Below are 26023 nucleotides of genomic sequence, written 5' to 3' on the forward strand. Positions count from 1 at the left end.
CGAAATGTAATGAGTTTATTCTCAAGATTGTATTTTCCAACCCAGCCCTCACCCCTGTTGCAACAGTCGTTGTTTAGGTACCTTAAACGCGCACGTACAGTCTCGGAGTCATCGCTGCAACCAGGAGATGAAGGAGAGCTGAGATCCACATCACCTAGCACATCTTCGTCTCTGCCACCCCAGGGTGCTAGCGCGGCTGGCGCAGCTAGCGCGACCAGCGCCGTTGCTAGGAGGGCGCCAGCGCCTCTGCCTCGCGAGTGGATGATAGCCCTGAAGACGCCTAGCAATGGTATACCTTTAGTGGTAGTATACCTTTAGTTAAGTTAAGAGTCTTCGTAGCGCGCTAAGAGACAACATTATCAGGAAACGCAGCCCAGGTATGATGCGTAATGGAGATTCCAAAGCGCTCTTCTTAGGTCAGAACCATGGAGAGCGATCGCGGATAGGTCCGTCTTATGCACCGAACTTTTTTACAATGCAACAAAATATTTAAAGAGCATCAAGCTATTATGTATACTCACAGATAATTTAACAGTATATTAGTCAGTAATTTTTATTAGGTTAAACAGTGATTGGATAACGTTTTTAATTTAACGTTCACAATTGGTCTGGCCCATCCAAACGCCGTGCCGTGCCTGGTTCTCGCTTAAGTAAATATATATATAAAAAAAAAAAAAAATTGTCTGGCCAATCCGAGGCCCCCTGCACACGTGGGGCCCCTAGGCTGCAGCCTACGCAAGCCTGTGCATTAATCCGCGCCAGTTTATGAGGAGAACTCTGTCGCCGGGGTGAAGGTCTCTCCCCTGGACTTTTCTGTCGTAGAGGACTTTTCCCCGAACTGCCCCCTTGACAGCTGCTTTTGCCGCAATCTGGTATGCCTCTTGCATTCTCGTCTTCCAATGACTCATGTAGTCATCATAGGTGTCATGGGCCTCATCTTTTTCCAGATTGAATAAAAGATCAATAGGCAGGCGAGGAGAACGTCCAAAGGTAAGGTAATAGGGCGCGTAACCCGTTGCCTCATTCTTTGTGCAGTTGTACGCGTGGACAACTTTAGCGAGGTACTCCTTCCAATCTTCCTTCTCCTTGTCTTCCAGGGTGCGCAGCATGGACAACAGGGTACGGTTAAACCTTTCCACCTGCCCGTTACCCTGGGGGTGGTATGGTGTCGTGTACGAGCCCTGGATGCCAGAGAGTTTCTTCAAGCTGGCCATTAATCTGTTCTCAAACTCTCTGCCCATATCGTGATGTAGTCTGCTGGGAAACCCAAACTTAAGGGCAAAGTCGTTGAAAATCTTGTCAGCTACAGTCTTGGCCGCTTTGTTCCTTGTCGCGTAGGCCTGCGCAAATCTCGTAAAATGGTCCATGACCACCAATATATACTCATACCCATGCTTACATTTCTCCAAATGCAGAAAATCTATGGAAACTAGCTGGAATGGATATGTGGTCTGGATGGACACCAGAGGTGCACGGGTCTGCTTACTCGGTTTCTTCTTCTTGAGGCATTCACACACTTTACTGACAAAATGTTCAACGTCCCTACTCATCTGTGGCCAGTAGAACCGTTCTCGAATCAGGTCAAGCGTCCTTTCGACCCCCAAGTGACCTATGTCCTGGTGTAGTTCTTTGAAGACCAGCGGATGATAAGCTTTGGGGAGCAGCAGTTGTTCTCGACGGGAAGTTCTACGGCGCAGAACACCATCTTGACCCACATGAACCTTTAGCCACTGTTTCAGCAGTATGGCCACTGCAGGGTTCTCTGCTTTCTCTTCAGCTCTACTTGGCCTCCTGCTCTGTGACTTGTACCAGAGGACTCTCGACAGGATTTCATCCTCCTCCTGTGCTTTGCGGATTTGATCTGCAGTGAGAGGTTGGCTGGTTTCACTGTCCTTCACCATGCTCAAAGCACTGACCTGAATCAACCCCACACCCCGGCAAGGGTTTCTCCTTTCCGTTATGACCCTCTCCATGGATGCACTGATTACATCTTGACTGGCCTCAGCCGTACAGCAACGCATGTAGTCCTCAATATCCAAGGCCATCCGTGACAACCCATCTGCATCGGAGTTGTTCTTGCCTGGGCGGTACCGGATGGTAAAGTTATAATCGGCCAACTCCGCCACCCATCTGTGTCCTGTTGCGTTGAGTTTTGCGGTGGTGATTACGTATGTTAGTGGGTTATTATCTGTATATACCACAAACGATGGGGCATGGTAAAGATAATCCCGGAAACGTTCGCAGATGGCCCACTTCAACGCTAAAAACTCTAGCTTTCCAGAGTGCAGATGGTACCTCTTCTCTGCTGGACTCAGGGTGCGGGAGCCATAGGCGATCACTCTCATCTTCCCCTGCTGTCTCTGGTATAACACCGCGCCCAGACCAACTTGGGATGCGTCACAATGTAATACGAATGCCTGGGTGAAATCCGGATATCCAAGGACAGGGGGCTTCGTGAGTGCATCTATTAACTGGTTCAACACTTCCTGGTGAGAGTTGGTCCACTGTACAGGTGTCTGCGATGGTAAGTGACCCTTGTTTTTCTTTCCTGTTTTACGGGGCTTCTTCACAGTCGGGTCTGGAGTGCACTTCTCGAGGTTGGGGACAGTGAGTAAGTTATACAGCGGGTGGGCCACACGGGAGAAATTGGGGATGAAGGATCTGGCGCACATCACCCACTGTGGCAGGGGTCTTCTCTTTTAACGCCTGCACCGGAGCCATCTCTGCAGGGTCCATTGTGTAACCCTCTTCTGTCACCAACTTGCCAAGAAACCTCACACTCGATCTAAACAGCTCACATTTCTTTGGGGTCAGCTTCACACCATGTTCCTTGTAACGCTGGAGAACAAGACGGATGTGCTCCAAGTGCTCCTTGAAGCTCCTACTGTGTACCAGGTTGTCATCAAGGTATGGGAGGCAAATTGTGTCTCTCAGGTCTGCCAAACAGTGCTCCATACTCCTCTGAAACTCTGCGGGTGCCGAACTCAGGCCAAAGGGTATGCGCACCCATTCATACAGCCCCCAGGGTGTGATGAAAGCTGTGAGAGGGCGGCTCTCCTCATCCAGATAGCCCTGGTGGTACGCTTTACCCTGGTCTAAGACAGAGAACCACGAGCTCCCACCCAAAGCATCCAACATATCCTGAATCCTCGGTATCGGATGGCGGTCGGGGACTGACTTATGGTTGAGCTCTCTGAAGTCAACACAGAGGCGACGACTGCCGTCTTTCTTGCGGACACACACCACCGGCGATGAATAAGGGGATCGAGAAGGTGTGATCCACCCTCTTCTCAACAAATCCTGTAGGTACTCCTTAACTTCATTGTGAAGAAGCTTTGGAACGGACATGTAGGTCTTTTGTACAGGGCTTGTATCGTGGAGGGTGATATGCATCTTGAGTGATGGTATACAACCCACATCTTCACTGTCAAAGGAAAATGCCTCACATTCCTCCCGCAACATCCTCCTTACCGCCTCCTGCTGTCCTTCTGAGAGATGGCAGAGATCCACAGGAGGGTCCCATGAGGTTGGTCTACTCGCTTGAGTGTTATCTGGTTGTGGTGTGCTACTTGCTTCACTGGGCTTTTTCACTGTGCTGTCCTTCATTTCAGCTCTGGTCTCATTCTCATTAATTTGTACAGGTGCTGTGTATACGGTCTTGACCGGCTCCAGATATCCAATCACACTGTGACGGTCCAGACAGATGGTGCGATCAGCCGTGTTGGTCATGGAGATGGGTATGTATGGAACTCTCCTTTCTGGGATCTGCACCAGTACATCATTGTAAATAATGCCTTCTGGGGGAGGATTAAGTAAGTCAGGTGAAAAGAGCATATGTTGGCCTTGGGCTCGTGAACTCACATGTGCTCTTATATAGACAGTGGTGACTTGGTTAGCTGGTAAGGGCACTCTTTTTCTACCGGTACAGACTACACCAATCTCTGAATCACCGTTCTGCATCAACTTGACTACACGATGAGCAGTTTTCACTGTTATCGCAAGGGCTCTACTCACTTTCTGTGCCAACTGCTTTCTTTCACTTTTCGTCTTCTCCTCATTTCTGTTAATGATGGCCTCAATGACGTTGTAGCCGATGATGGGGTCACTGGCCACTGCTGGGTCGCTTGACACGAGCATTGGTACTTGTAATTCATTCATCCTGGTGAGGTCACTGCCTAATCTGAAACTGACTTCAATCCAGCCGATATATGGAATGGGCGTGTCATTGGCAGCAAAGACTGTTAGTGTCTCATCCCCCAACAACTCTGAGATGGGTTTGACAACAGTGTGGGGAAGGTGGTTCAGTCGCCAGGGGTCATTCACTATGCTGGACTGTGCTCCTGTGTCCCACAGGGCTCTAACTGGGCAATTGTCTATGACACAGTCCACTATACATCGGCTTCCTACAAGACTTACTAACTGTGGCTGGTATCGAGGTGGTATATAGTTAACTACACTTACAGCTGATGAGGCGCCAGATGCTCTCTTTCCAAGGGCTGTTGTAGGTTGAATAACTGAGCTGGGTGGTGGCTGCTCATTTTGGGGCGCTGTTTCTTGGACTACTGCTGGCCCCATCTCAATAGTCCCTGCCCGTTTCCCAACGATGCTCTGCATCCGCAAGAGAAGTTGCCTTCCTGCCCACATTTGAAACAGTGCAAACAGCTCTCACCTGTTCTCTCATCCCTGCATTTCTTGCAGCCTTTCGCTCTCTGCTTTGGTTCAGGAGGACGGGGACTTGCCTCCATTACAGCCCGAAACATCTGCTGCATTTCCTTGCGAAGCTCTTCCATCATCTGCTGCGCGTTTATGCTGTCAGGCTTAGTCTCATTCCGCTTTACTGTTTTAATTGACGCTGTCGAGTCGGACTCCATGTGTTTAGAGGGACTCTGGCCAGGCGTGGATTTTACCTGAGATTCTGCTTGAAGCTCTTGTACTTTGGGAGTTTTACTAGCAGTGGATCTTTTTCGCTTCTCTTGTCTCTCACTTTCGACTTTGGCCACCTCATCCACTTGCTGGAACAGTTCCTCATCTGTTATGCTCACATCGCTGAGGTGGGGTAGAATTTGGAACTTTACAGAATCGCTCAGCAGTCCAGTTTCGATCGAGCGGAGGAACTTGCACTGAGGCTCTGCTGTACTGCTTATCGGTGTCTTCGTTTGCGGCTTTCCATAACAGTTTCTCTTTCAGCTCGATCGCACGGAATACAAAGTTCAGGGCAGTCTCTTTGGGCTCTTGGGAGATGTTAAGAAGCTGGTGGTAAAGCTCTGTTGAACTGTCTACTCGATAGTGGCCCTTCAGGATGGTGAGGAGTGCACTGAGGGTCAGCCCACGCTTGATCTCTAACATGTCTCTCAACGGCAGTCCTGGACTGACAGCCCTGATTACAGCCTCAACCACTTCAGTCTGTGTGTGCCCCTTTTGCATTCCCAACTCAATCTGGCGGACTAAACTGAGATCAAGGTTATAATCGTTAACGAAAACGAACGAAAAAACGAAAACTAGGTGGGAAAAAACATTGTCGTTAACTGAAATAAAAATAAAAACGAGGCATTACAAAAAAACGATAACTAACTAAAACTGTAATGTGTGTTTGGCAAAACTAACTAAAATAAAATAAAATTATAGAGTAAATGTCCTTAGTTTTCGTCTTTGTCAAGGTCTTTATTTTTTTAACGCTATTTAAAACACGGAGCGTATTCGTTCAGCTGCATTTCCTTTCGCCATGCGTCTCTCACATGCGCGCGAGCACACACAAACACACACACACACACACACACACACACACACACACACACCCCCTCCCCTCCACGCACACCGCATCTCCATGAGAACGAGTGTTCGTTCGACGTTGAAAGCAAGTTCGCGAAAGGTTGGTATCTCTATCTCGTGAACACCTTTACACAATCACGCATTAAAAAGTGGTATAAAAATATTGAAAATTCTGAAAATAATTTTGTCAGTGTGTTAACCCTCTGGGGACCAAAAACGCGCCCGCGCGTTTTGCTCGTTTTTTTTTTTAGCAATGAAAAATAAACACAAAATGCTCTGTTAATTTTGATCTTTCATTTTCGTGTAATACATCAATCGATCCTGTTCAGTTTCTATTTTTTTTCTGTATACTCACAATAAAAATAAAGTGTTTTGCTTTTTGACAAATAAAGAAAAACTAACATGATGCTATTTCTGCCTTCTCTCTGTCAGTAAACTCCCATTTGAAACGCGTTCGAAAATGATCTATAACTCCGCGAAAATTCAGTCAAACAGGGAAACAGACCCACGGGCATAAAGCTTGAGATCGCAGCTTTTAAATGAAGTAATTTATATAAAAAACAAATATTATCAGCTTCTGTAATCTGTATAAAAAGAGAGCGACTCCAGTCGAGCTCATTACGAGATGATTCACAGTAATTTGACCACGCCCCGGAGAGCGCGTGCTATTCAAACGCAAATTCTGAGAACCATTTCAGTCTGTGAAACGCCCACATCAGTGTAAACAAAGAGGCATAATATAGCCTACCTTATGGAGAAAATTTTCCGTGCTGATATGAGGAGCAGATCCCGCTGAGGAGTGAGGTAGGCTAAGTTATCCTTTCTCAAGTGTTAATGTGGAATAACGTTATGGAATAACGTTAGTGTAGGCCTATGTAAACAAAAAGATGAATCGCGTTTCTATAATATGAATCGCGTTTCTGTGAGATGAATGAAGGGTACATATTTGTAAAGACTGTTTAGCCTAAATATGAATCGCGTTTCTGTGAGATGAATGAAGGGTACATATTTGTAAAGACTGTTTAGCCTAAATATGAATCGCGTTTCTGTGAGATGAATGAAGGGTACATATTTGTAAAGACTGTTTAGCCTAAATATGAATCGCGCGTCTGTGTGTGAAAGAATAAACTGCTTTGCTAGAGCCTACTGAGATGAGTAAAAATCGACTGAAATATGTTGAAATAAAATGTATTTGTATAAGCAACGTATTAAACTGCAAATTAACATTTATAGGCTATGCCCTAATATTTCATAAAAACAACGTTACAGTCAGGCGAAGTATGAAAGACAACATTTTGTTGACTAGATTTGGGTACAGTTTTTACTGTAGAATATACTGTCACATCAAATAAGCTTTTCTGCTCATATATATAAAATACTATTTTGTCAAAAATAAAGTCATAGACTAAGATGTTCCAATGTTGGCTATATTCAAACTAATGAATACATATGATAAAATGTAGGCCTATAATCTTTTTTTTTTTTTTTTACAAAGAAAGAGTACTTTTTTGCAGAAATATTGCTGAAATTGTAATTATTGTTGTAATTGTAACCTTTTTAATAAAATAGCAAAACATATTTACAAGATAGATGTAAGCAAAATCTTAAATGGTCAATATAAGTCTTCTTCAAAATATATATTTTGTCCTTGCATTGTGGCTCAGTCAGTGTCACACCTGAATGAATGGCTAATTATGCAGAGTCATTATGCAGAGTGGGTGGGACTAAGGTGTAAACTACTCCTCCCCCTCGCATATTGGCTTTCCAAGCAAAACCTGTTTTACACCATTTAAATCAATGTATTTTTTTTTGTGAACGATAAAGCAAGACTATTTTCACATAATTTTGAAGCTAGAACTCGAAGAGAAAACATCCATTAGTCAAAAGTCTTGTGGGCACATATTTTGTATGAGTTTTGTGGTCTTATTTCAGCAACTTTCATTTTTATTTTTTTAAATAACCACGCATAAACATTATTCTCTTAAAAATACAAACATCTACATACATGTTGCTCGCATATTATGGTAGGCATGTTTGTGCTATATAGAGTGAATTTACACCTTTGCCATTAACATGTTTATAAATAACTGAAAAAAGCACAAATGTCAGAGCATGTCAGAACATCTCAAGGGCCCCAAAAACAGCTTGGTCCCCAGAGGGTTAATGTCGACCCGAGAAGGGATTGCGCCTTCTTTAGAAAGTTAAAGGAGAACTCCGGTCAATTTTAAAGGACAAGTTCGGTATTTTACACTTAAAGCCCTGTTTACAGATCGTATCTGATGAAATAGAACGGTTAAGATTAAATTTTGGACAAATGCTGCTGTCCCGAGAATTTTAGGTTTATTTCGCTTTCCCCCCCACCCCCACAATGGTTGTCTAGGTGCACTGGAACATTCCTTCCTAAAACACATTAAACTTTCGTTTACAAAGACGTGAAACTCACCGAGTGGTCAGGGGTGTTCACTGGTATGCTCACTCAAAAATCGCTGAAAAAGATGCATTCCAACAGGTTTTATCGTAGTTTTTGTCCAACTCCATTGAGTTGTATTGAAAGAGCTGTGTGAGGTACGGTATTACTCCGCCGCTTCTTCTTCTGCTTCTTCTGTGTATTCAATGAAATGCCAGTGGTTTGCTTGCAATTGGCAAAGGTGCATTATCGCCACCAACTGGGCTGGAGTGTCTATTATTCAAGCTCTCAACGGAAGAATCTACGGGTGTGAGACGTTTGGAAAAATAGGTCCACAGTTTTACAACTAATGGTAAAACACCTGTTGGAATGCATGTTTTTCAGCGATTTTTGAGTGAGCATACCAGTGAACACCCCTGACCACTCGGTGAGTTTCACGTCTTTGTAAACGAAAGTTTAATGTGTTTTAGGAAGAAATGTTCCAGTGCACCTATACAACCATTGTGGGGGTGGGGGGGAAAGCGAAATAAACCTAAAATTCTCGGGACAGGAGCATGTGTCCAAATTTTAATCTTAACCGTTCTATTTCATCAGATACGATCTGTAAACAGGGCTTTAAGTGTAAAATACCGAACTTGTCCTTTAACATTGAGCTAATTTTTAGCGTTTTTAGGAGTGCTGTCAATACAGAGAACAACGACAAAAATCGGTGTTGCCTACACCGTGTTATCCTCTTTTTAAAATTTGCACCCTGTTGACTTCAATGGGGCAAGTTTTAAACCTGCTTTTAGCCTCTTAACATCCTTGATGTGTCATTACAGGTGCACAGGTCATGTGAGTGATTCCTTCAGAGTGATCACGGGTGAATCTGACTGCAGTAGATGTGAAAGATATTAATAAAAATGATGTTATTTCAGCCAGCGCACATACCTGTATTTTCTTCCTGTTTTCGGTCGAAGTCCATTGTCATCGATTGTCGAGTTCACGCGCGTGATCATAGGTAACTAAACCTATGCGTGTGAACTCGACAATCGATTACTGTGGACTTCGACCGAAAACAGGATGTAAATACAGGTATGTGGGCTGGCTGAAATAACAGCATTTTTATTAATATCTTTCAGCTGTGGTATTTGTATAGGGTGCGAATTCTGTATAACGTTAGAAGAACGTTAGAAGAAGGAATTGCAATGGGGTGTGATTTTTTTTCTAAAATTGTATGATGTTTTTGTTGAGTTATTATTACACAATACTTTTTCTGACCTTTTTGAAATTGTCCCTGACAAATAACCCAAATTACAAAAAAAAAGACTAAAACTAACACTAAAACTAATAAAAACTAAACTAAAACTAAGCATTTTCAAAAAATAAAAACTAAACTAAACTAGCCAACCCACTTTAAAAACTAATTAAAACTAAACTGAATTTGAAAACAAAAAGTCAAAACGAAATAAAAATAAAAACTGATGAAAAATGCAAAACTATAATAACCCTGACTGAGATATGACAATTTGTCCCTCTGACCACTCTCTCCAATTTGCCCACAAATTTTAAACTCTCTTCGCATTGTTACCTCCGGCAATGGGCTAACTGGCTCTAGCCGGCTCTTGAATGGTGAATCAGTCTTTAAAGGAGAGGTGTGTGGTGAGAAATCTTTTTTTAGTTCTTCTTTTGTAGCCGGCTTCTCTGATGGGTACACTTTATCTGACTGACTACGCCCCCTACTTTGTCTTTCAATGAATGATAATAAATCAACACAGTACTGTTCACCTTCATCGCCGTCTAGTTTCTTCTCAAGCTCATCTAATTGACACTCGGCCATCCTGATGAGTGTCCTCCGTGTCCTGCTGCGGGACTCTCCACTGTCCAGGCTATCACATTTCAGGTACCTGCAGACATCAACGAGAGACTCTTCCCCTAGCTGCCACAGAGCTGCACTCACTTGATCACGCACGTTCTGACTGGCGTCCATCTTGTTCAATGTTCGACTCGTTGGGAAGGAGGGGGTTAATGGTGCTGGTCACTCTGTCGCCTCCTCCTGGCTGGCTCGCCAAAATATGTTACACTTTTAGGAATGAAGCGATGTCACTTCCTGGGGCAACACATTTATTTATCTGTATAAAACACATAGAAAGCATTGTTCAAACAAGGAGCACATTTCTCTGCACTTGCGCGCTTCATCTCGTGCTGAATACTACTTCTATGCTCTTATCCTGTGATACCTTTACAAATTATCATAAACAATCACATGTCTGATAGTGCAAATGTCTAAGCTGGTACGTAACACTAGGCGCATTACTCTTTATAGAATACTCAATTCTCAAGAAATACATGCTCTAAATACATAAACATATTAACATAGATCTAAACATGTGCCGTGCCTGCTATCGAACAGCATAAAGGAAAGGTCTGATGAATACCATCATTAAAGTATTACAAACTCTTTTTTGAAATGAATACAAGTGAATCATTAAACATAACCATGAAAATAGCATTTGGAATTAGTAAACAGTAGATATAGAGATATTAATAATAGAGTTTAGTCTAAATTCACATTACTCTAGCATTGATAACTGCACACATATTTTAATACTCTTTCATATCACTGTTTAAATGATCTTTTAATCCGTTTTTACTCTTTCATGAAATATGCTAATGAACTGACTATCTCATGAACTATGTTTCAACCGTTTAACAGTTACTGTGTTATCACTATAAACTCACAAAATGATTAATAAAAGTGTTTTACCTTTGAATCTGACTGGAGTTCTTATTTAACAGTACTGAAATCGTTTTTTACATGTAATGGCTGACAAAGTAATGCTAAATGAGGGTAACAGGTCTATGCGCGTGGACTAAGAACAGACACGTGTGCCTTGTTAACTCAAACTGCACAGACTCATCACTACACACGACTTAATGTTCGTACACATCTATTTGGTTAATTATCCCTCGTCTCACACTCACATGTTGAGTATATCTTTTTAAGCCTTTATTCCTCCGTTTTGTTCACGTTAAAAGTTACTAATTTTCCTGTTGAGTTGATAACACTATCGTCCGCCATTTCACGCACGACCCTCTTAATCACAGTCAAAACTCAACTTTTCTTAACGTCTCAGGTACGAACTACAGCTCTATAAGAATACAATACTGTTATGAATCTACTAGTATAAAGATTGTCAGCTTACCTGTATAAAACACAGAAAGCATTGTTCAAACAAGGAGCACATTTCTCTGCACTTGCACGTTTCATCTCGTGCTGAATACTACTTCTATGCTGTCTAGCTAGTCAGCCACTCATGCGCCGCGCAACTCCCGGGTGCCCCCTGCTGACGACTCCGAGTCTCACCAAATTGAACAATGCAATAAAGTAATACAAGTAACTAACAATAACTTTAACAGTTCGAAATTGAAAGGGGGGGGTGCACTGATATCTGTCCCGTTTTACATTCTTAGTGCTACATATCTTTAATTAAAGACCATTGTCATGCTCTGAAAGTGTTAACCCATTGAGCACAGTAAATCAAACTAAACGGCCCACTTTGCCTGCATTCACCCTACATTTATTTTTAAGAGTGCATTTACTATTGGAAGCTTTGGCCAAAAAGCCTCTGAAAAGACCAAGAAAAAAAACATGGGAATGTTCAGGTTATGAAATATACTTTAATGTAGGACACATACAAAGAATACACAAGGAAAATCATGATTATCCCATTTGAATCTGCCCTTCCACCATACCCGACTCCCTCATCTTTGACTCTCAGTGCCTTCCTCCACATGTTTTCTTGGGGGGCACTTCAGTCTTCTGCCACAGACTTGGAGTAGTAATACCAATCACACCGAGAGCAATTATCGGTCCAGCATTCCCACTGAGTTTACTCTCCTCATCTGAACCCATTCCCAGATCATCCTCCTTCTCATGAACCGCCACCGCACGTCCCAGAATGGAATAAGGCCCAAAGAGCTTGGCGTCTGGAAGCGTCAGGAACTGCCTTATAACTCCTTTCTCGGAAGCAAAGTTGCCCAGGTCTCCAGGATGATGAGGGTGGTCAACGCCGTTTGGATTATAATGAGGACCAACAGTGATGCAGCCTTGACTGAGGTCTCCATACTGATGGATGTGCATGGCACGCTCTTGACGATCGATGGCAGGCAAACCACGGAGGTTGATTTTCACTTCTAAATCTCCATTGGGGAAGACCTGCTTGAAGAGGATTTGCCCAAAGATCTTTGGCTGGTTACGTGGCAAATTAGAGCTGGGAGTTACTTCACAAGTGGCATAGATGGTGTTGTCGAACTCCACGACTTCCGGCTGTGGAGCTTCGGCAGGCAAACACTCCTCCTTGTGGAACTCTCCTCCTTGTATATGCAGCACCAGCAATAGCAGAGGGAATATTAGGATGATTTTCTCCATGTTGATCTTTAAAGCCTACAATGAAAAGTGGATTCAGTGAAATCATGCCATTTGGTCTAAGAACGTAATATTTTCGATAAAAGGTCAAAGCTTTGTTGCAGGGAGCTTTGAGAATGGAAGTTGCATTAGGTAAAAATAGCACAACCAGATTAGTTTGCAATGGAAAAACCATACAAGAACCCAGACAGCAACCAGATCCGGCCCACATCTGGGCCGTGTGTAATCCAGGTGTACCAGATGGGGGCCGACACCATGTTGCGGTCTAGAAAACTATAATTTTTGAATTGCCATGTACCCTTGTGAAAATAATAAAATAAAAAATGCGCTTATTGGTATTGGATGTGTACCTGTAGTATCTTGAAAGTACAATAATAATAATAATAATAATAATAATAATAATAATAAATAAAACTTGCAGATAATAACACTGATGAATTATAAAAAGCCACTTAAGTGTACACACGTACACTTTCATAAGCGTCACACCTGCCAGCCAAAGTTCCTATGATACAAACCACTGACATACAGGTGGATGTAATCACACTAAAATGAGTCCAGGCAAAGGTTCATGGAAATGGAAAAGGTCTAGGGAGAAGTGCCCTCTGGTGGCCATGATAGGGCTTCTGCTGGCAGGAGTGTCATTAAGTACATGTACACTAAAAAAATAAAAAAATAATGCCAAACTAAGAGTTTTACTTTAAAGTACATTATGTTTTAAAAATCTTTTTGTTGTGCTTTAAAGTACACTTAATTTGATCTGTTGTAGCCTACATGTTATTCAATATTAAATATAAAGTTAAGATTTTTTGATTCTGATATTTTTCACAAGGACAGGTAAAATAAAAGACAATATCTATACTTTTGCTTAAACTAAACTTTTTTTAGTTGTACTAAATCAAGTCAGTTGATGGAGAAAATGGAATGGAGAAAAAACAAAACAAGCCTAAAACAGCAAAGGTGCACTACCGTACAGCTGAAAAGTCGTCCTCAATCCGTGTGGCGCCTGAATATTACAGTCACAAAAATACCACAACACTTAATCCGTGTGCAGTCCTGACCTGGGGTTGAGAGAATGTTCCTTTTGGCTGCTCTTATAGGAACTCATGTTGAGCTACAAGTTAACCATGATAGTCTGTTAGTCACTAATTAAGTTCACCTGTGTTTCATTTAGCTCCCTTTGTTTGCCTGTTTATATATAGCACTCAGTTTATTCAGTTCTTTTACTTGCATTGCACAATGTGTTCTCCAGTGTTTTGCTCCAGAAGTACTGCTATAGTTTTTTTTTTACGATTGCTATGACAGATTTTTCAATACTTTTAACAATTTTCCAAAACTCTTAACACAGTTAGCACTACATCCGTCTATGTAAGCTATACTATTAACACATTTCTCGTTGCTTTAACACAAAATGCATACAATTGTCACAAATTTAAAATGCTTGAACTTCTTTTACACACAAGCTCAAACAAGACCAAAACAATGGATTTTTACTGCCAAATTTACCGATGCTTTAACAATGTGTGTCAGAACAGATAACACCATGTTCTGAACCTAACAGGCTAAAGTCAAGGTAAACAGCTGTTTATATTGTGAATTGAAACACAAATATATCCCCTGTATTTTATCCTATTGTTACTGAGAAACAATTATGCAATAATATAAATCACAGCTGATTCCCATCTAGGAAACACACTCAGGTGTTGAGTTTCTTTCAATCGCATGACCATATGGTATACGGTAACCGTACATTCTATAAAGCACTCTGAGATGGGTCTTTTTTTATTGAATTTCTGCAGCAAAAGACCTACAGTAAACCCAACAAAACAAAAATGTAGAGAGGCTTCAAAAGAAACTGCAGTGCAAAACACAATCTATGATCAATACAATATACTGTCTGTTGTATAAGGGCAGACCTGACACGTATACAATAATGCAGTTTCTGTAATTCCATCTGATGTTAGTGTTTTTATGACATTGTGCTATGATTGACTAAATCTTCCTGTTGGACGGCTATGTTACATATGTTAGTGTTTTGAAAAATGATTTGATTTTGAGACATGTTTGCAGTGTTTTGGTAGGCATAGTGTTTTATTGTATTTAGAAAATTAGTGTTGGAGTTTAGTTTACAGTGTGTGATTTTGAGCATGAAATGAACTGTTTTGCCAATTGTGTGTTGTAGGTGTGCTGGTGCGTTAAGAGTTTAGGAAAGTTGTTAAAAGTACTGAAAAAACTGTACTTGTCTTTGAAGGCAGAAGTAAACATTTCTGAGGGAATGATTCTTCTATGGCATCGATGTTAAAATCCCCCTTTAGTAGATTGAATGCAGGTAAGGTGGGACACTTGTCATTTAGATAGATACAGTATCTAGATGTTTATTTCTTTTTATTACTTTTGTTAACTTTAAGGTCCGACTTTAATATTTCATTTTGAATACAGTTGATATGTGTTATTTGCAAGGTATATACCAATAAACATTTTGAGATCATGCACTCCAGACAAATTTATTTTCAGGTAATGTGACCCATCCCTAATTTATCAAAAATGATCCTGGATCTTAAAAATACATGATTTATTAACACATCACACAAACATATTCCACAGCATATTTAACAAACCCAAAAGCACATAGATAGGCTATGATGAGTAATACTCATCAATTCACTCAATGCATGTGTAAAGTTCAAAACAACTAGAACATGTTGTGTTGACATGAAATTTTATGAAATTTGAATATCAGATATCTTAGGCTACGTTTACACGTGGATGGCTATTTTCATAAACGGACATTTCTCCCCTCTTCGTTTTCAAAAATAACATCGTGCACACGAACCTGTGTATATGCTGTCAAGAGCATGCCAAACCTGTAGGTGGCAGTGTAACGAGAAGCTCAAGCCCACCTTAGCCAATCAGAATCCCGAAAATGGTCACATTCTGTGACGTCGCTGCCTAAAACTCCGTTTTTCTCAGTTTACATGCAAACGTGCAAACGAAGATTTTCAAAATCTCCACTCTGGCCGGAGTTTTTAGAAAGAATCGGTTTCATTGGCGAATCCTCCGTTTGCGTGTAAACGAAGGGTGCAAACGAAGGGAAATGTCTCCGTTTTTCAAAATAACCATGTACGTGTAAACGGGGCCTTAATGAACTCTACAACATATTACAAATGGAACTACAACACATGCAACAACAAATAGGCTAACAAAAATTCAATAAGAGGAACATTTTAAATGGTAACCATATTGTAAAACTTTTTTTCTGTCTGTTTTCTCTAAACACTGTAGATGAACTTAAATTGTGTCCATATTATAAAGCGTTATATTCTGCATCTACATTTTAATAATAATAATAATAATTCGTTACATTTATATAGCGCTTTTCTGGGTACTCAAAGCGCTTTACATGGAAGGGGGAATATCCTCAACCACCACCAATGTGCAGCATCCACCTGGATGATGCGACGGCAGCCATATTGGGCCAGAACGCCCACCACACACCAGCTTAATGGTGGAGAGGAGACAGTGATGAAGCCAATCAGTATATGGGGATAATTAGGAGGCCATGATGGACAGAGGCCAAGGGGCAAATTTGGCCAGGATGCCGGGGTTACACCCCTACTCTTTTTCGAAGGACATCCTGGGATTTTTAATGACCACAGAGAGTCAGGACCTCGGTTTAACGTCTCATTGGAAGGATGGTGCTCTTTGACAGTATAGTGTCCCGATCACTACACTGGAGCGTTAGGTCCCACATAGACCATGGGTGAGCACCCCCTGCTGGCCTCACTAACACCTCTTCCAGCAGCAACCTGGTTTTCTCAGGAGGTCTCCCATCCAGGTACTAACCAGGCTTGCTAACCTCTTACAATAACAAAGGTGTAGGTTGATGACGCATAAGCGGAATTATGGAACTTGTCGTCATTGCCAATGAGAGACAGATATCAGAGCCACATGCGAGTCCCGCGGATATAAAGGAATAAGGACATTTCATTCTACCGATCTACCCGCAAGTGCTGAATTAATACTCACAAATACCCCTTTTCCACCAGCATGAACCAGGTGCCAGTTCAGAGCCAGAGCTACAGTATTGCCAGTCCAGAGTTGGTTCGTCTGACGAGCTCTCTAAGATCCGGTTTGCCTTTCCACAAGATCACTGTATACATCTCATGTTGCCCAGCAACGCTAGCGTGGCAGCGCCAAACACAAACACACCAGGCTTGTTCGAAATGGTTCGGCTTCTCGCAGACCGATCGGCTCATGACATCAAAGCACGATGCATCTCGAACAAGCCTTCCATCAACAATGGAGGTCGTTGCGTTACTATTGATGCTCATGGCTTTGCGAACCTACATCGGCATCCAAACACGGCGAATCCAACGTGTCTGTGCAGCTCGCCGTAACTTGCATAGACGGAGATTACAATCAAGCTACTATTAGCTCGATTAGCTGCTGTTTGAAAAATGGCGGTCACAAGTTTCTGTTCGTCTTGTTGGTCACGGTAACCCCGCCCCCAGCCCCTGACGCAAGCGGTTCTTACTTCTAGACCAGCAATGTTTTGGTGCTACTTAAGAACCACTTTTCCTAGTTCAGAGCTGGTACTTTGGGTGTCGAAAAACAAAGAACCCATTTGAAACTAGGCTCTAGCTCTGAACCAGCACCAGCACTGCCTTGGTGGAAAAGGGTTAACAAGTCAGTTTATTTGGTGAATTAAACTTGTGAGGTAACGCAGCGCTGTTTCACTTGGTCTACACTATCACACTAAACTGCATTTGAGTGTGTTGAAAGTTATAATGTTATTCTATGCGTTTGTTTGTCTGTTTGAGACTAGCAGTAAGCTAGATCAACATTAGAATAACATACAGATCATATTCTAACATTTCATCATGTTGAGCTATATGACAGTTTTATGTACATTTGCTCAACTGTCTAATAAAGTACATGCAAGACGCCTCTGTCAAGTCGAAGTTTACGGCATCTCGAAAACACCACGCCGATATTGATCCTCGTTTTAGTTCTCCTTTTGTCCCAAAGTCTGCTTGCCATGGTCCATAATGTTTGAACGAAAGTGAACATGGACGAGCCATTATTAGGGGTTCAAGCACAAAGTGCTAAAACTTTTGAACTTTTACATTTGGACGGCTACAACAGGGTCATTTAGAAAATGAAGCCTATAAATCCTAAACGAAAACTCAGAACTTAACGAAAATTGGTGAGCATTTTTATGGAGATCGGACCATAGGTGGCGCTATAACTGTTAAAAATCTTTGAAAACCATATATTTCCTTTGTTAAATTGTCTGGAAATGGTCTTTTCCATGTATGATGTCAGTGGTTAAATGGTTGCCAAATAAAACTTAGTCTTTTTATGCATTTGTGCTTAAAGGCCTTAAATGCTTGAACACCAATAAATGCTGCTTGCAGCTTTAATTTAAAATGGGAATTTCTCTGAAATTAAAAATCTTTGGGAACTTTTGGGATACTGGAAGTACACAACTGCAGGAAATATATCACACTTTGCAAGTGATTTTTTGTTATTTTATTACAAAAATCTTACATATTCTAGCTTTAAACACCTTACAAGAAAACCAAGACTTTTTTTGCATTTTGATTCCGTTAACTGTACTAACAAACTGTCAGAATAATATACCCATTTGTTGACATTTAGCGAGAAACCTTATTTCAAAAATAAAATCTTATGTCAGAGGTTATGTCTACCTTGAACAATAAGGGTGTCCTCCCTTGAGATCTAGCCACACCCTCCAGTGTCATATTGCATCAACCAAAACCATTGTATCATTTAAAGAAATAGTGTATCTTTAATTAAAGACCATTGTCATGCTCTGAAAGTGTTAACCCATTGAGCACAGTAAATCAAACTAAACGGCCCACTTTGCCTGCATTCACCCTACATTTATTTTTAAGAGTGCATTTACTATTGGAAGCTTTGGCCAAAAAGCCTCTGAAAAGACCAAGAAAAAAAACATGGGAATGTTCAGGTTATGAAATATACTTTAATGTAGGACACATACAAAGAATACACAAGGAAAATCATGATTATCCCATTTGAATCTGGCCTTCCACCATACCCGACTCCCTCATCTTTGACTCTCAGTGCCTTCCTCCACATGTTTTCTTGGGGGGCACTTCAGTCTTCTGCCACAGACTTGGAGTAGTAATACCAATCACACCGAGAGCAATTATCGGTCCAGCATTCCCACTGAGTTTACTCTCCTCATCTGAACCCATTCCCAGATCATCCTCCTTCTCATGAACCGCCACGGCACGTCCCAGAATGGAATAAGGCCCAAAGAGCTTGGCGTCTGGAAGCGTCAGGAACTGCCTTATAACTCCTTTCTCGGAAGCAAAGTTGCCCAGGTCTCCAGGATGATGAGGGTGGTCAACGCCGTTTGGATTATAATGAGGACCAACAGTGATGCTGCCTTGACTGAGGTCTCCATACTGATGGATGTGCATGGCACGCTCTTGACGATCGATGGTAGGCAAACCACGGAGGTTGATTTTCACTTCTAAATCTCCATTGGGGAAGACCTGCTTGAAGAGGATTTGCCCAAAGATCTTTGGCTGGTTACGTGGCAAATTGGGGCTGGGAGTTACTTCACAAGTGGCATAGATGGTGTTGTCGAACTCCACGACTTCCGGCTGTGGAGCTTCGGCAGGCAAACAAACTGGAGGTTTGTGGAACTCTCCTCCTTGTATATGCAGCACCAGCAATATCAGAGGGAATATTAGGATGATTTTCTCCATGTTGATCTTTAAAGCCTACAATGAAAAGTGGATTCAGTGAAATCATGCCATTTGGTTTAAGAACGTAATATTTTTGATAAAAGGTCAAAGCTTTGTTGCAGGGAGCTTTGAGAATGGAAGTTGCATTAGGTAAAAATAGCACAACCAGATTAGTTTGCAATGGAAAAACCATACAAGAACCCAGACAGCAACCAGATCCGGCCCACATCTGGGCCGTGTGTAATCCAGGTGTACCAGATGGGGGCCGACACCATGTTGCGGTCTAGAAAACTCTTGAATTGCTATGTACCCTTGTGAAAATAACAAAAAAAAAAATTAGCTTGTTATTGGATGTGTATCTGTAGTATCTTGAAAGTACAATAATAATAATAAATAAAACTTGCAGATAATAACACTGATGAATTATAAAAAGCCACTTAAGTGTACACACGTACACTTTCATAAGCGTCACACCTGCCAGCCAAAGTTCCTATGATACAAACCAATGACATACAGGTGGATGTAATCACACTAAACTGAGTCCAGGCAAAGGTTTATGGAAATGGAAAAGGTCTAGGGAGAAGTGCCCTCTGGTGGCCATGATAGGGCTTCTGCTGGCAGGAGTGACATTAAGTACATGTACACTTTAAAAAAAAATACAAAAAAATAATGCCAAACTAAGAGTTTTACTTTAAAGTACATTATGTTTTAAAAAACTTTTTGTTGTGCTTTAAAGTACACTTAATTTGATCTGTTGTAGCCTACATGTTATTCAATATTAAATATAAAGTTAAGATTTTTTGATTCTGATATTTTTCACAAGGACAGCTAAAATAAAAGACAATATCTATACTTTTGCTTAAACTAAACTTTTTTTAGTTGTACTAAATCAAGTCAGTTGATGGAGAAAATGGAATGGAGAAAAAACAAAACAAGCCTAAAACAGCAAAGGTGCACTACCGTACAGCTGAAAAGTCGTCCTCAATCCGTGTGGAGCCTGAATATTGCAGTCACAAAAATACTACAACGCTTAAAGGAGAACTCCGGTCAATTTTAACATTGAGCTAATTTTTTTGTACATTTGGAGTGTTGTCAATACAGAGAACAACGACAAAAATCGGTGTTGCCTACACCGTGTTATCCTCTTTTTAAAATTTGCACCCTGTTGACTTCAATAGGGCAAGTCTTAAACCTGCTTTTAGCCTCTTAACATCCTTTAAGTGTCATTACAAGTGCACAGAAAATGTGAGTGATTCCTTCCGAGTGAACACGAGTGGATCTGACTGCAGTAGATGTTAGAGATATTAATAAAAATGAAGTTAATTCAGCCAGCGCTCATACCTTTGTTTACATCCTGTTTTCGGTGGAAGGCCATAGTAATCGATTGTCGAGTTCACGCGCATAGGTTTAGTACCTATGATCACGCGCGTGAACTCGACAATCGATTACTATAACTGTAATGACACTTAAAGGATGTTAAGAGGCTAAAAAGCAGGCTTACTACTTGCCCCATTGAAGTCAATAGGGTGCAAATTTTAAAAATAGAATAACTCGGTGTAGGCAACACCGATTTTTGTCGTTGTTCTCTGTATTGACAGCACTCCAAATGTACAAAAAAAAATGAGCTCAATGTTAAAATTGACCGGAGTTCTCCTTTAATCCGTGTGCAGTCCTGACCTGGGGTTGAGAGAATGTTCCTTTTGGCTGCTCTTATAGGAACTCATGTTGAGCTACAAGTTAACCATGATAGTCTGTTAGTCACTAATTAAGTTCACCTGTGTTTCATTTAGCTCCCTTTGTTTGCCTGTTTATATATAGCACTCAGTTTATTCAGTTCTTTGTCTTGCATTGCACAATGTGTTCTCCAGTGTTTTGTGTTTATTAAAAGAAGTACTGGTATAGTTTTTTTTTTACGATTGCTATGACAGATTTTTCAATACTTTTAACAATTTTCCAAAACTCTTAACACAGTTAGCACTACATCCGTCTCTGTCAGGGTTATTATAGTTTTGCATTTTTCATTAGTTTTTATTTTTATTTCGTTTTGACTTTTTGTTTTCAAATTCAGTTTAGTTTTAATTAGTTTTTAAAGTGGGTTTGCTAGTTTATTTTTTATTTTTTGAAAATGCTTAGTTTTAGTTTAGTTTTTATTAGTTTTAGTCTTTTTTTTTTTTTTTGTAATTTGGGTTATTTGTCAGGAGCAAGATTCAAAAAGTTCACCCTATTCTAAATTTACCCTATACAGTAGGGTGACCACCATCAAACAAACCAAATGTGGGACGATTATACGTTTGTGTTGGACAATGTTGGACATGTTACCAACACTAAAACATAACCTGAAACTGTTATTTAATGCTTATCTAACTTAATAAAAAAAAAAAATTTGTATTCTGCCTTTCAGCTGATAAAAATGCTTTGTTCTTTAGTCCCTTCCAGAAAACACCATTATATCACAATTAACATTACATGTCTTAATTTGACATGTCATTTAAATTCAACATCACTGAGCCCAAAGGCAGCAGCATCATGCAGATAACTATTTTTGAAACAGTTCTGACCAAGTCCAATTAAAATCCAACAAAATAAATAATGAACTAATAAAATATAAAACATGAAATTAGATCATTGACATGTCTTATAAACCAAAAACTTTCATATTTTTTAGAAAGTATGTGAATCAAAACAACCACAGCTGGCAACAAGTTTATAAATTCTGTTAAATTTTTATTTTAATTGACCGAATTATCCATTTGTTTTCTGACAGGGAACACATGGAACGAATCACCGCTCCACATTTTGATTGACAGCCGTCAAAACCTACTAGTGACCGTGTTTACTCCTTTACTTTCAACCATTGGATAGGATTTAAAAGAAGGCGGTTGTATTTGTAGCCTACTTCTGAGGAAGCGCTGTTAAATATAGGTGAAAAACTATGCCGCAAAAATAATAAAGAAAATGCTTTCTTAAAAAGGCAAAAGAAAGCATGCACGTTTTCTTAATATGATTATTAAAAACCGACAGACTGATGAAAATGCGGGACATTTTCTCAATATGCGACGTGCGGGACAAGGGGTGAAAATGCTCTGCGGTACAACGCAATGCGGGACGGGTGGTCACCCTACATACAGTCAAAAGCCTAACAACGTACTCATCTGGATTGAAGCAGCAAACATTCAGTGTAAAAGTGTGCTTTAACAATGTGTGTCAGAACAGATAACACCATGCGGGTTTTGAACATTTGCTCAACTGTCTAATAAAGTACATGCAAGACGTCTCTGTCAGGTCAAAGTTTGCGGCATCTTGAAAACACCACGCCGATATTGATCCTCGTTTTAGTTCTCCTTTTGTCCCAAAGTCTGCTTGCCATGGTCCATAATGTTTGAATGAAACAACTCCATGAGCGTGCCGCTAGACGTAACGCAGTTGTCGCCATGGTTACTATGGCAGTACGAGCGGAAACCAGGGATAACGCAGATATTATGTCATTGACAGGCGACAAGTGAACATGGACGAGCCATTATTAGGGGTTAAAGCACGAAGTGCTAAAACTTTTGCATTTGGACGGCTATAACACGGTCATTTAGAAAATGGGCGTGGCAAAATTCACTCGAAAGCCTATAAATCCTAAACGAAAACTCAGAACTTAATGAAAATTGGTGAGCATATGTGAAATAACATTGTAAACAAGCATGCACAATTATATGGAGATCGGACCATAGGTGGCGCTATAACTGTTAAAAAAGCTTTAGATCAAAGATGGCGGCGCGAGTACATCGCGAGGCTCGCGGTCTCTCCAGATTCTGCAATTTTGCGGTATTTTTCTTGCTCATTTCGGGTCTGTTCGTGCAGAACAGTTGTGCCTTAACATCATACACCCGATGTGAGCTTTTGGATATTGGTTTGCGAATTTCCGAAAGTTTTATGGACAACCTTCGACTCCTTCCTGAGATCGCCAGAACACCCGAGGCTATGCACTCTGCCCGGCCGGGCGGAAGTGCTCGCAGGCGGCGTCGAGATCATAAACAAAGGCGGGGGAAGCGTGGAGGACTAAGAGCTAAGCTAAAGCTAACACCACACCGGCTCTCTTTACCCAGCATTTTCCTTGCCAATGTACGGTCGCTATTGAACAAAATGGAGGAGATCCGACTCAACATCACATACAGCAAGAGACTTTTGAACTGTAATGTCCTAATTTTAACGGAAACATGGTTAAACAGCGGAATACCGGACAACGCTATTGAGCTAGCGGGACGCCATACATTCCGGGCGGATAGAACATTAGATGGCTCCGGTAAGACCAAAGGTGGTGGATTGTGCATTTACATTAACAAAGCTTGGTGCACAAACTCTGCTATTGTTGGGAGACATTGTTCAGCTAACCTTGAGTTTCTCATGGTTAAATGTAGACCGTTTTATCTACCACGGGAGTTCACTTCCACTATTATAACTGCAGCCTATATTCCCCCGGATGCTGATGCCAAGCTTGCTATGAAAGAACTTCACGCAGCCATCAGTAAACAACAGACCGTTCACCCGGAAGCTACGTTTATTGTTGCGGGTGATTTGAATCATTCAAACTTAAAGTCAGTGCTACTGAAATTTCACCAGCATGTTTCCTGTCACACCAGAGGAAACAAAACCTTAGACCATGTTTACACAAACATGGCTGGAGCTTACGTCGCGACACCCCTCCCCCACATGGGACAGTCAGATCACCTTTCTTTGTTCCTCACCCCCAAATATGCACCTCTCATCAATCGCGTGAAACCATCAGTGAAGACCATCAAGGTGTGGCCTGCGGGGGCAGATTTCTCACTCCAGGAATGGTTTCTACACACAGACTGGAGTATGTTTGCTTCTCAAGCCACCAGTGGCTCTCATACGGACATTGACTGCTACACCTCCTCTGTACTGGATTATATTAATACCACCATTGACAGTGTTACAACCCAGAAGCAGATCACCACATACCCAAATCAGAAGCCATGGATGAACAGGGAAGTGCGACTCCTATTGAAGACATGCAATACTGCCTTCAGATCAGGAGATGCACAAGCCTATAGCACATCCAGAGCAAATCTGAAAAGGGGCATCAAAGAGGCCAAGCACTGCTACAAGCTTAAGATAGAGGGACACTTTTCCAACGCTGATCCTCGACGCATGTGGCAGGGCATTCAGGCCATCAGTGACTACAAACCCTCTCACTCCACCCCCGCAGCCACTGATGTCAACTTCCTGAACGAGCTAAATTACTTTTATGCTCGTTTTGAAAGAGACAACAGAGAAACTGCCACCAAGCTCAGATCCTCAGCTGACCACCCGCCTATCACACTCTCCTCCACAGATGTCTGCAATGCACTGAGCAGGATCAGCGCGCACAAGGCTGCTGGACCAGACAACATCCCTGGACGCGCACTCAGGGCATGTGCGGAGCAGCTCGCTGGGGTTTTTACAGACATTTTCAACCTGTCTCTTGCCCAAGCAGCTGTACCAACATGCTTTAAATGCACTTCCATTGTGCCAGTGCCAAAACACTCCAGCCCGAAGTGCCTTAACGACTACCGCCCTGTAGCACTCACACCCATCGTAATGAAGTGCTTTGAGCGGCTGGTCCTGGCACACCTAAAAGACTCTCTACCATCCACATTGAACTCACACCAGTTTGCCTACCGTAGCAATAGGAGCACAGAGGATGCAGTCTCCATGGCACTGCACTCTGTGCTCACACATCTGGACAATAAGAACACTTATGCACGCGTGCTGTTTGTTGACTTCAGCTCAGCATTCAACACTGTCATCCCAACTAAGTTAATAGCCAAACTTGGAGACCTGGGCATCAACACCTCCATGTGCAACTGGATTTTGGACTTTTTGACCAACAGACCCCAGAATGTTCGATCAGGCTCCAACTGCTCCACGTCCATCACACTCAACACTGGTGTACCACAGGGCTGTGTGCTAAGCCCGTTTCTCTACTCCCTCTTCACCTCCGACTGCAAGCCTGTGTACGGATCTAATTCCATCGTCAAGTTTGCGGACGACACTACGGTGATTGGTCTCATCAGCAACAACGATGAGACTGCCTACAGGGAAGAGATCAAGCACCTGGCCACATGGTGCACTGAAAATAACCAGCTCCTCAACACCACCAAAACGAAGGAGCTCATCGTGGACTTCAGGAAAAAGTCAAGAGGCACACACGACACCATCCACATCAATGGAATGGCTGTTGAGCGTGTCTCCAGTTTCAAGTTCCTGGGGATCCACATCACGGCGGACATGACCTGGACAACCAACACCACCTGCTTGGTCAAGAAGGCTCACCAGCGCCTTTTCTTCCTGAGAACACTGAGGAAGAATCAGCTTTCCTCGACTATCCTGGTGAACTTCTATCGCTGTGCAATAGAGAGCATTCTGACCAACTGTGCTACAGTGTGGTATGGGAGCTGTTCTGTTGCAGAGCGCAAGGCACTGCAGCGGGTGGTGAAAACCGCCCAGCGCATCACTGGGACTCCACTACCTGCCATCGAGCACATCCAGAGGAAACGCTGTCTGCATCGAGCTCGCAGCATTCTTAAGGACTCCTCTCACCCAGCCTACAGACTGTTTTCTCTCCTACCCTCCGGCAGGCGTTTCAGGTGCCTCCGGACCAGTACCAGCAGACTAAAGAACAGTTTTTTCCCCAGAGCTGTCTCTTTA

The 26023-nt window shown here is 41.9% G+C and overlaps 2 protein-coding genes across 5 annotated transcripts in view; both read right to left on the minus strand.

Moving 5' to 3' along the window:
• LOC309492377 (uncharacterized protein) overlaps nt 1–26023 on the minus strand; it is a 232020-nt gene that overhangs the window by 46845 nt on the left and 159152 nt on the right. The window lies entirely within an intron of this gene.
• Nucleotides 11827–26023, minus strand: part of LOC309492569 (extracellular superoxide dismutase [Cu-Zn]-like) — a 50037-nt gene continuing 35840 nt past the window's right edge. The window contains exons 1-2 of one of the 3 annotated variants that reach the window (XM_082161562.1): nt 13554–14910; nt 11827–12602 (exon numbers count right to left, since the gene is read on the minus strand). In XM_082161562.1, the coding sequence (XP_082017688.1) occupies nt 11934–12587 (654 nt within the window). In that variant the 5' untranslated portion in view covers nt 12588–12602; nt 13554–14910 and the 3' untranslated portion in view covers nt 11827–11933. Of the gene's footprint in view, nt 12603–13553; nt 14911–26023 lie in introns of those variants that run through there. The other 2 variants (XM_082161561.1, XM_082161563.1) reach the window with 2 other exon arrangements.

The sequence above is a fragment of the Leuciscus leuciscus genome (genome assembly GCF_965113295.1).
Source record: "Leuciscus leuciscus genome assembly, chromosome: 1".
Taxonomy (NCBI): domain Eukaryota; kingdom Metazoa; phylum Chordata; class Actinopteri; order Cypriniformes; family Leuciscidae; genus Leuciscus; species Leuciscus leuciscus.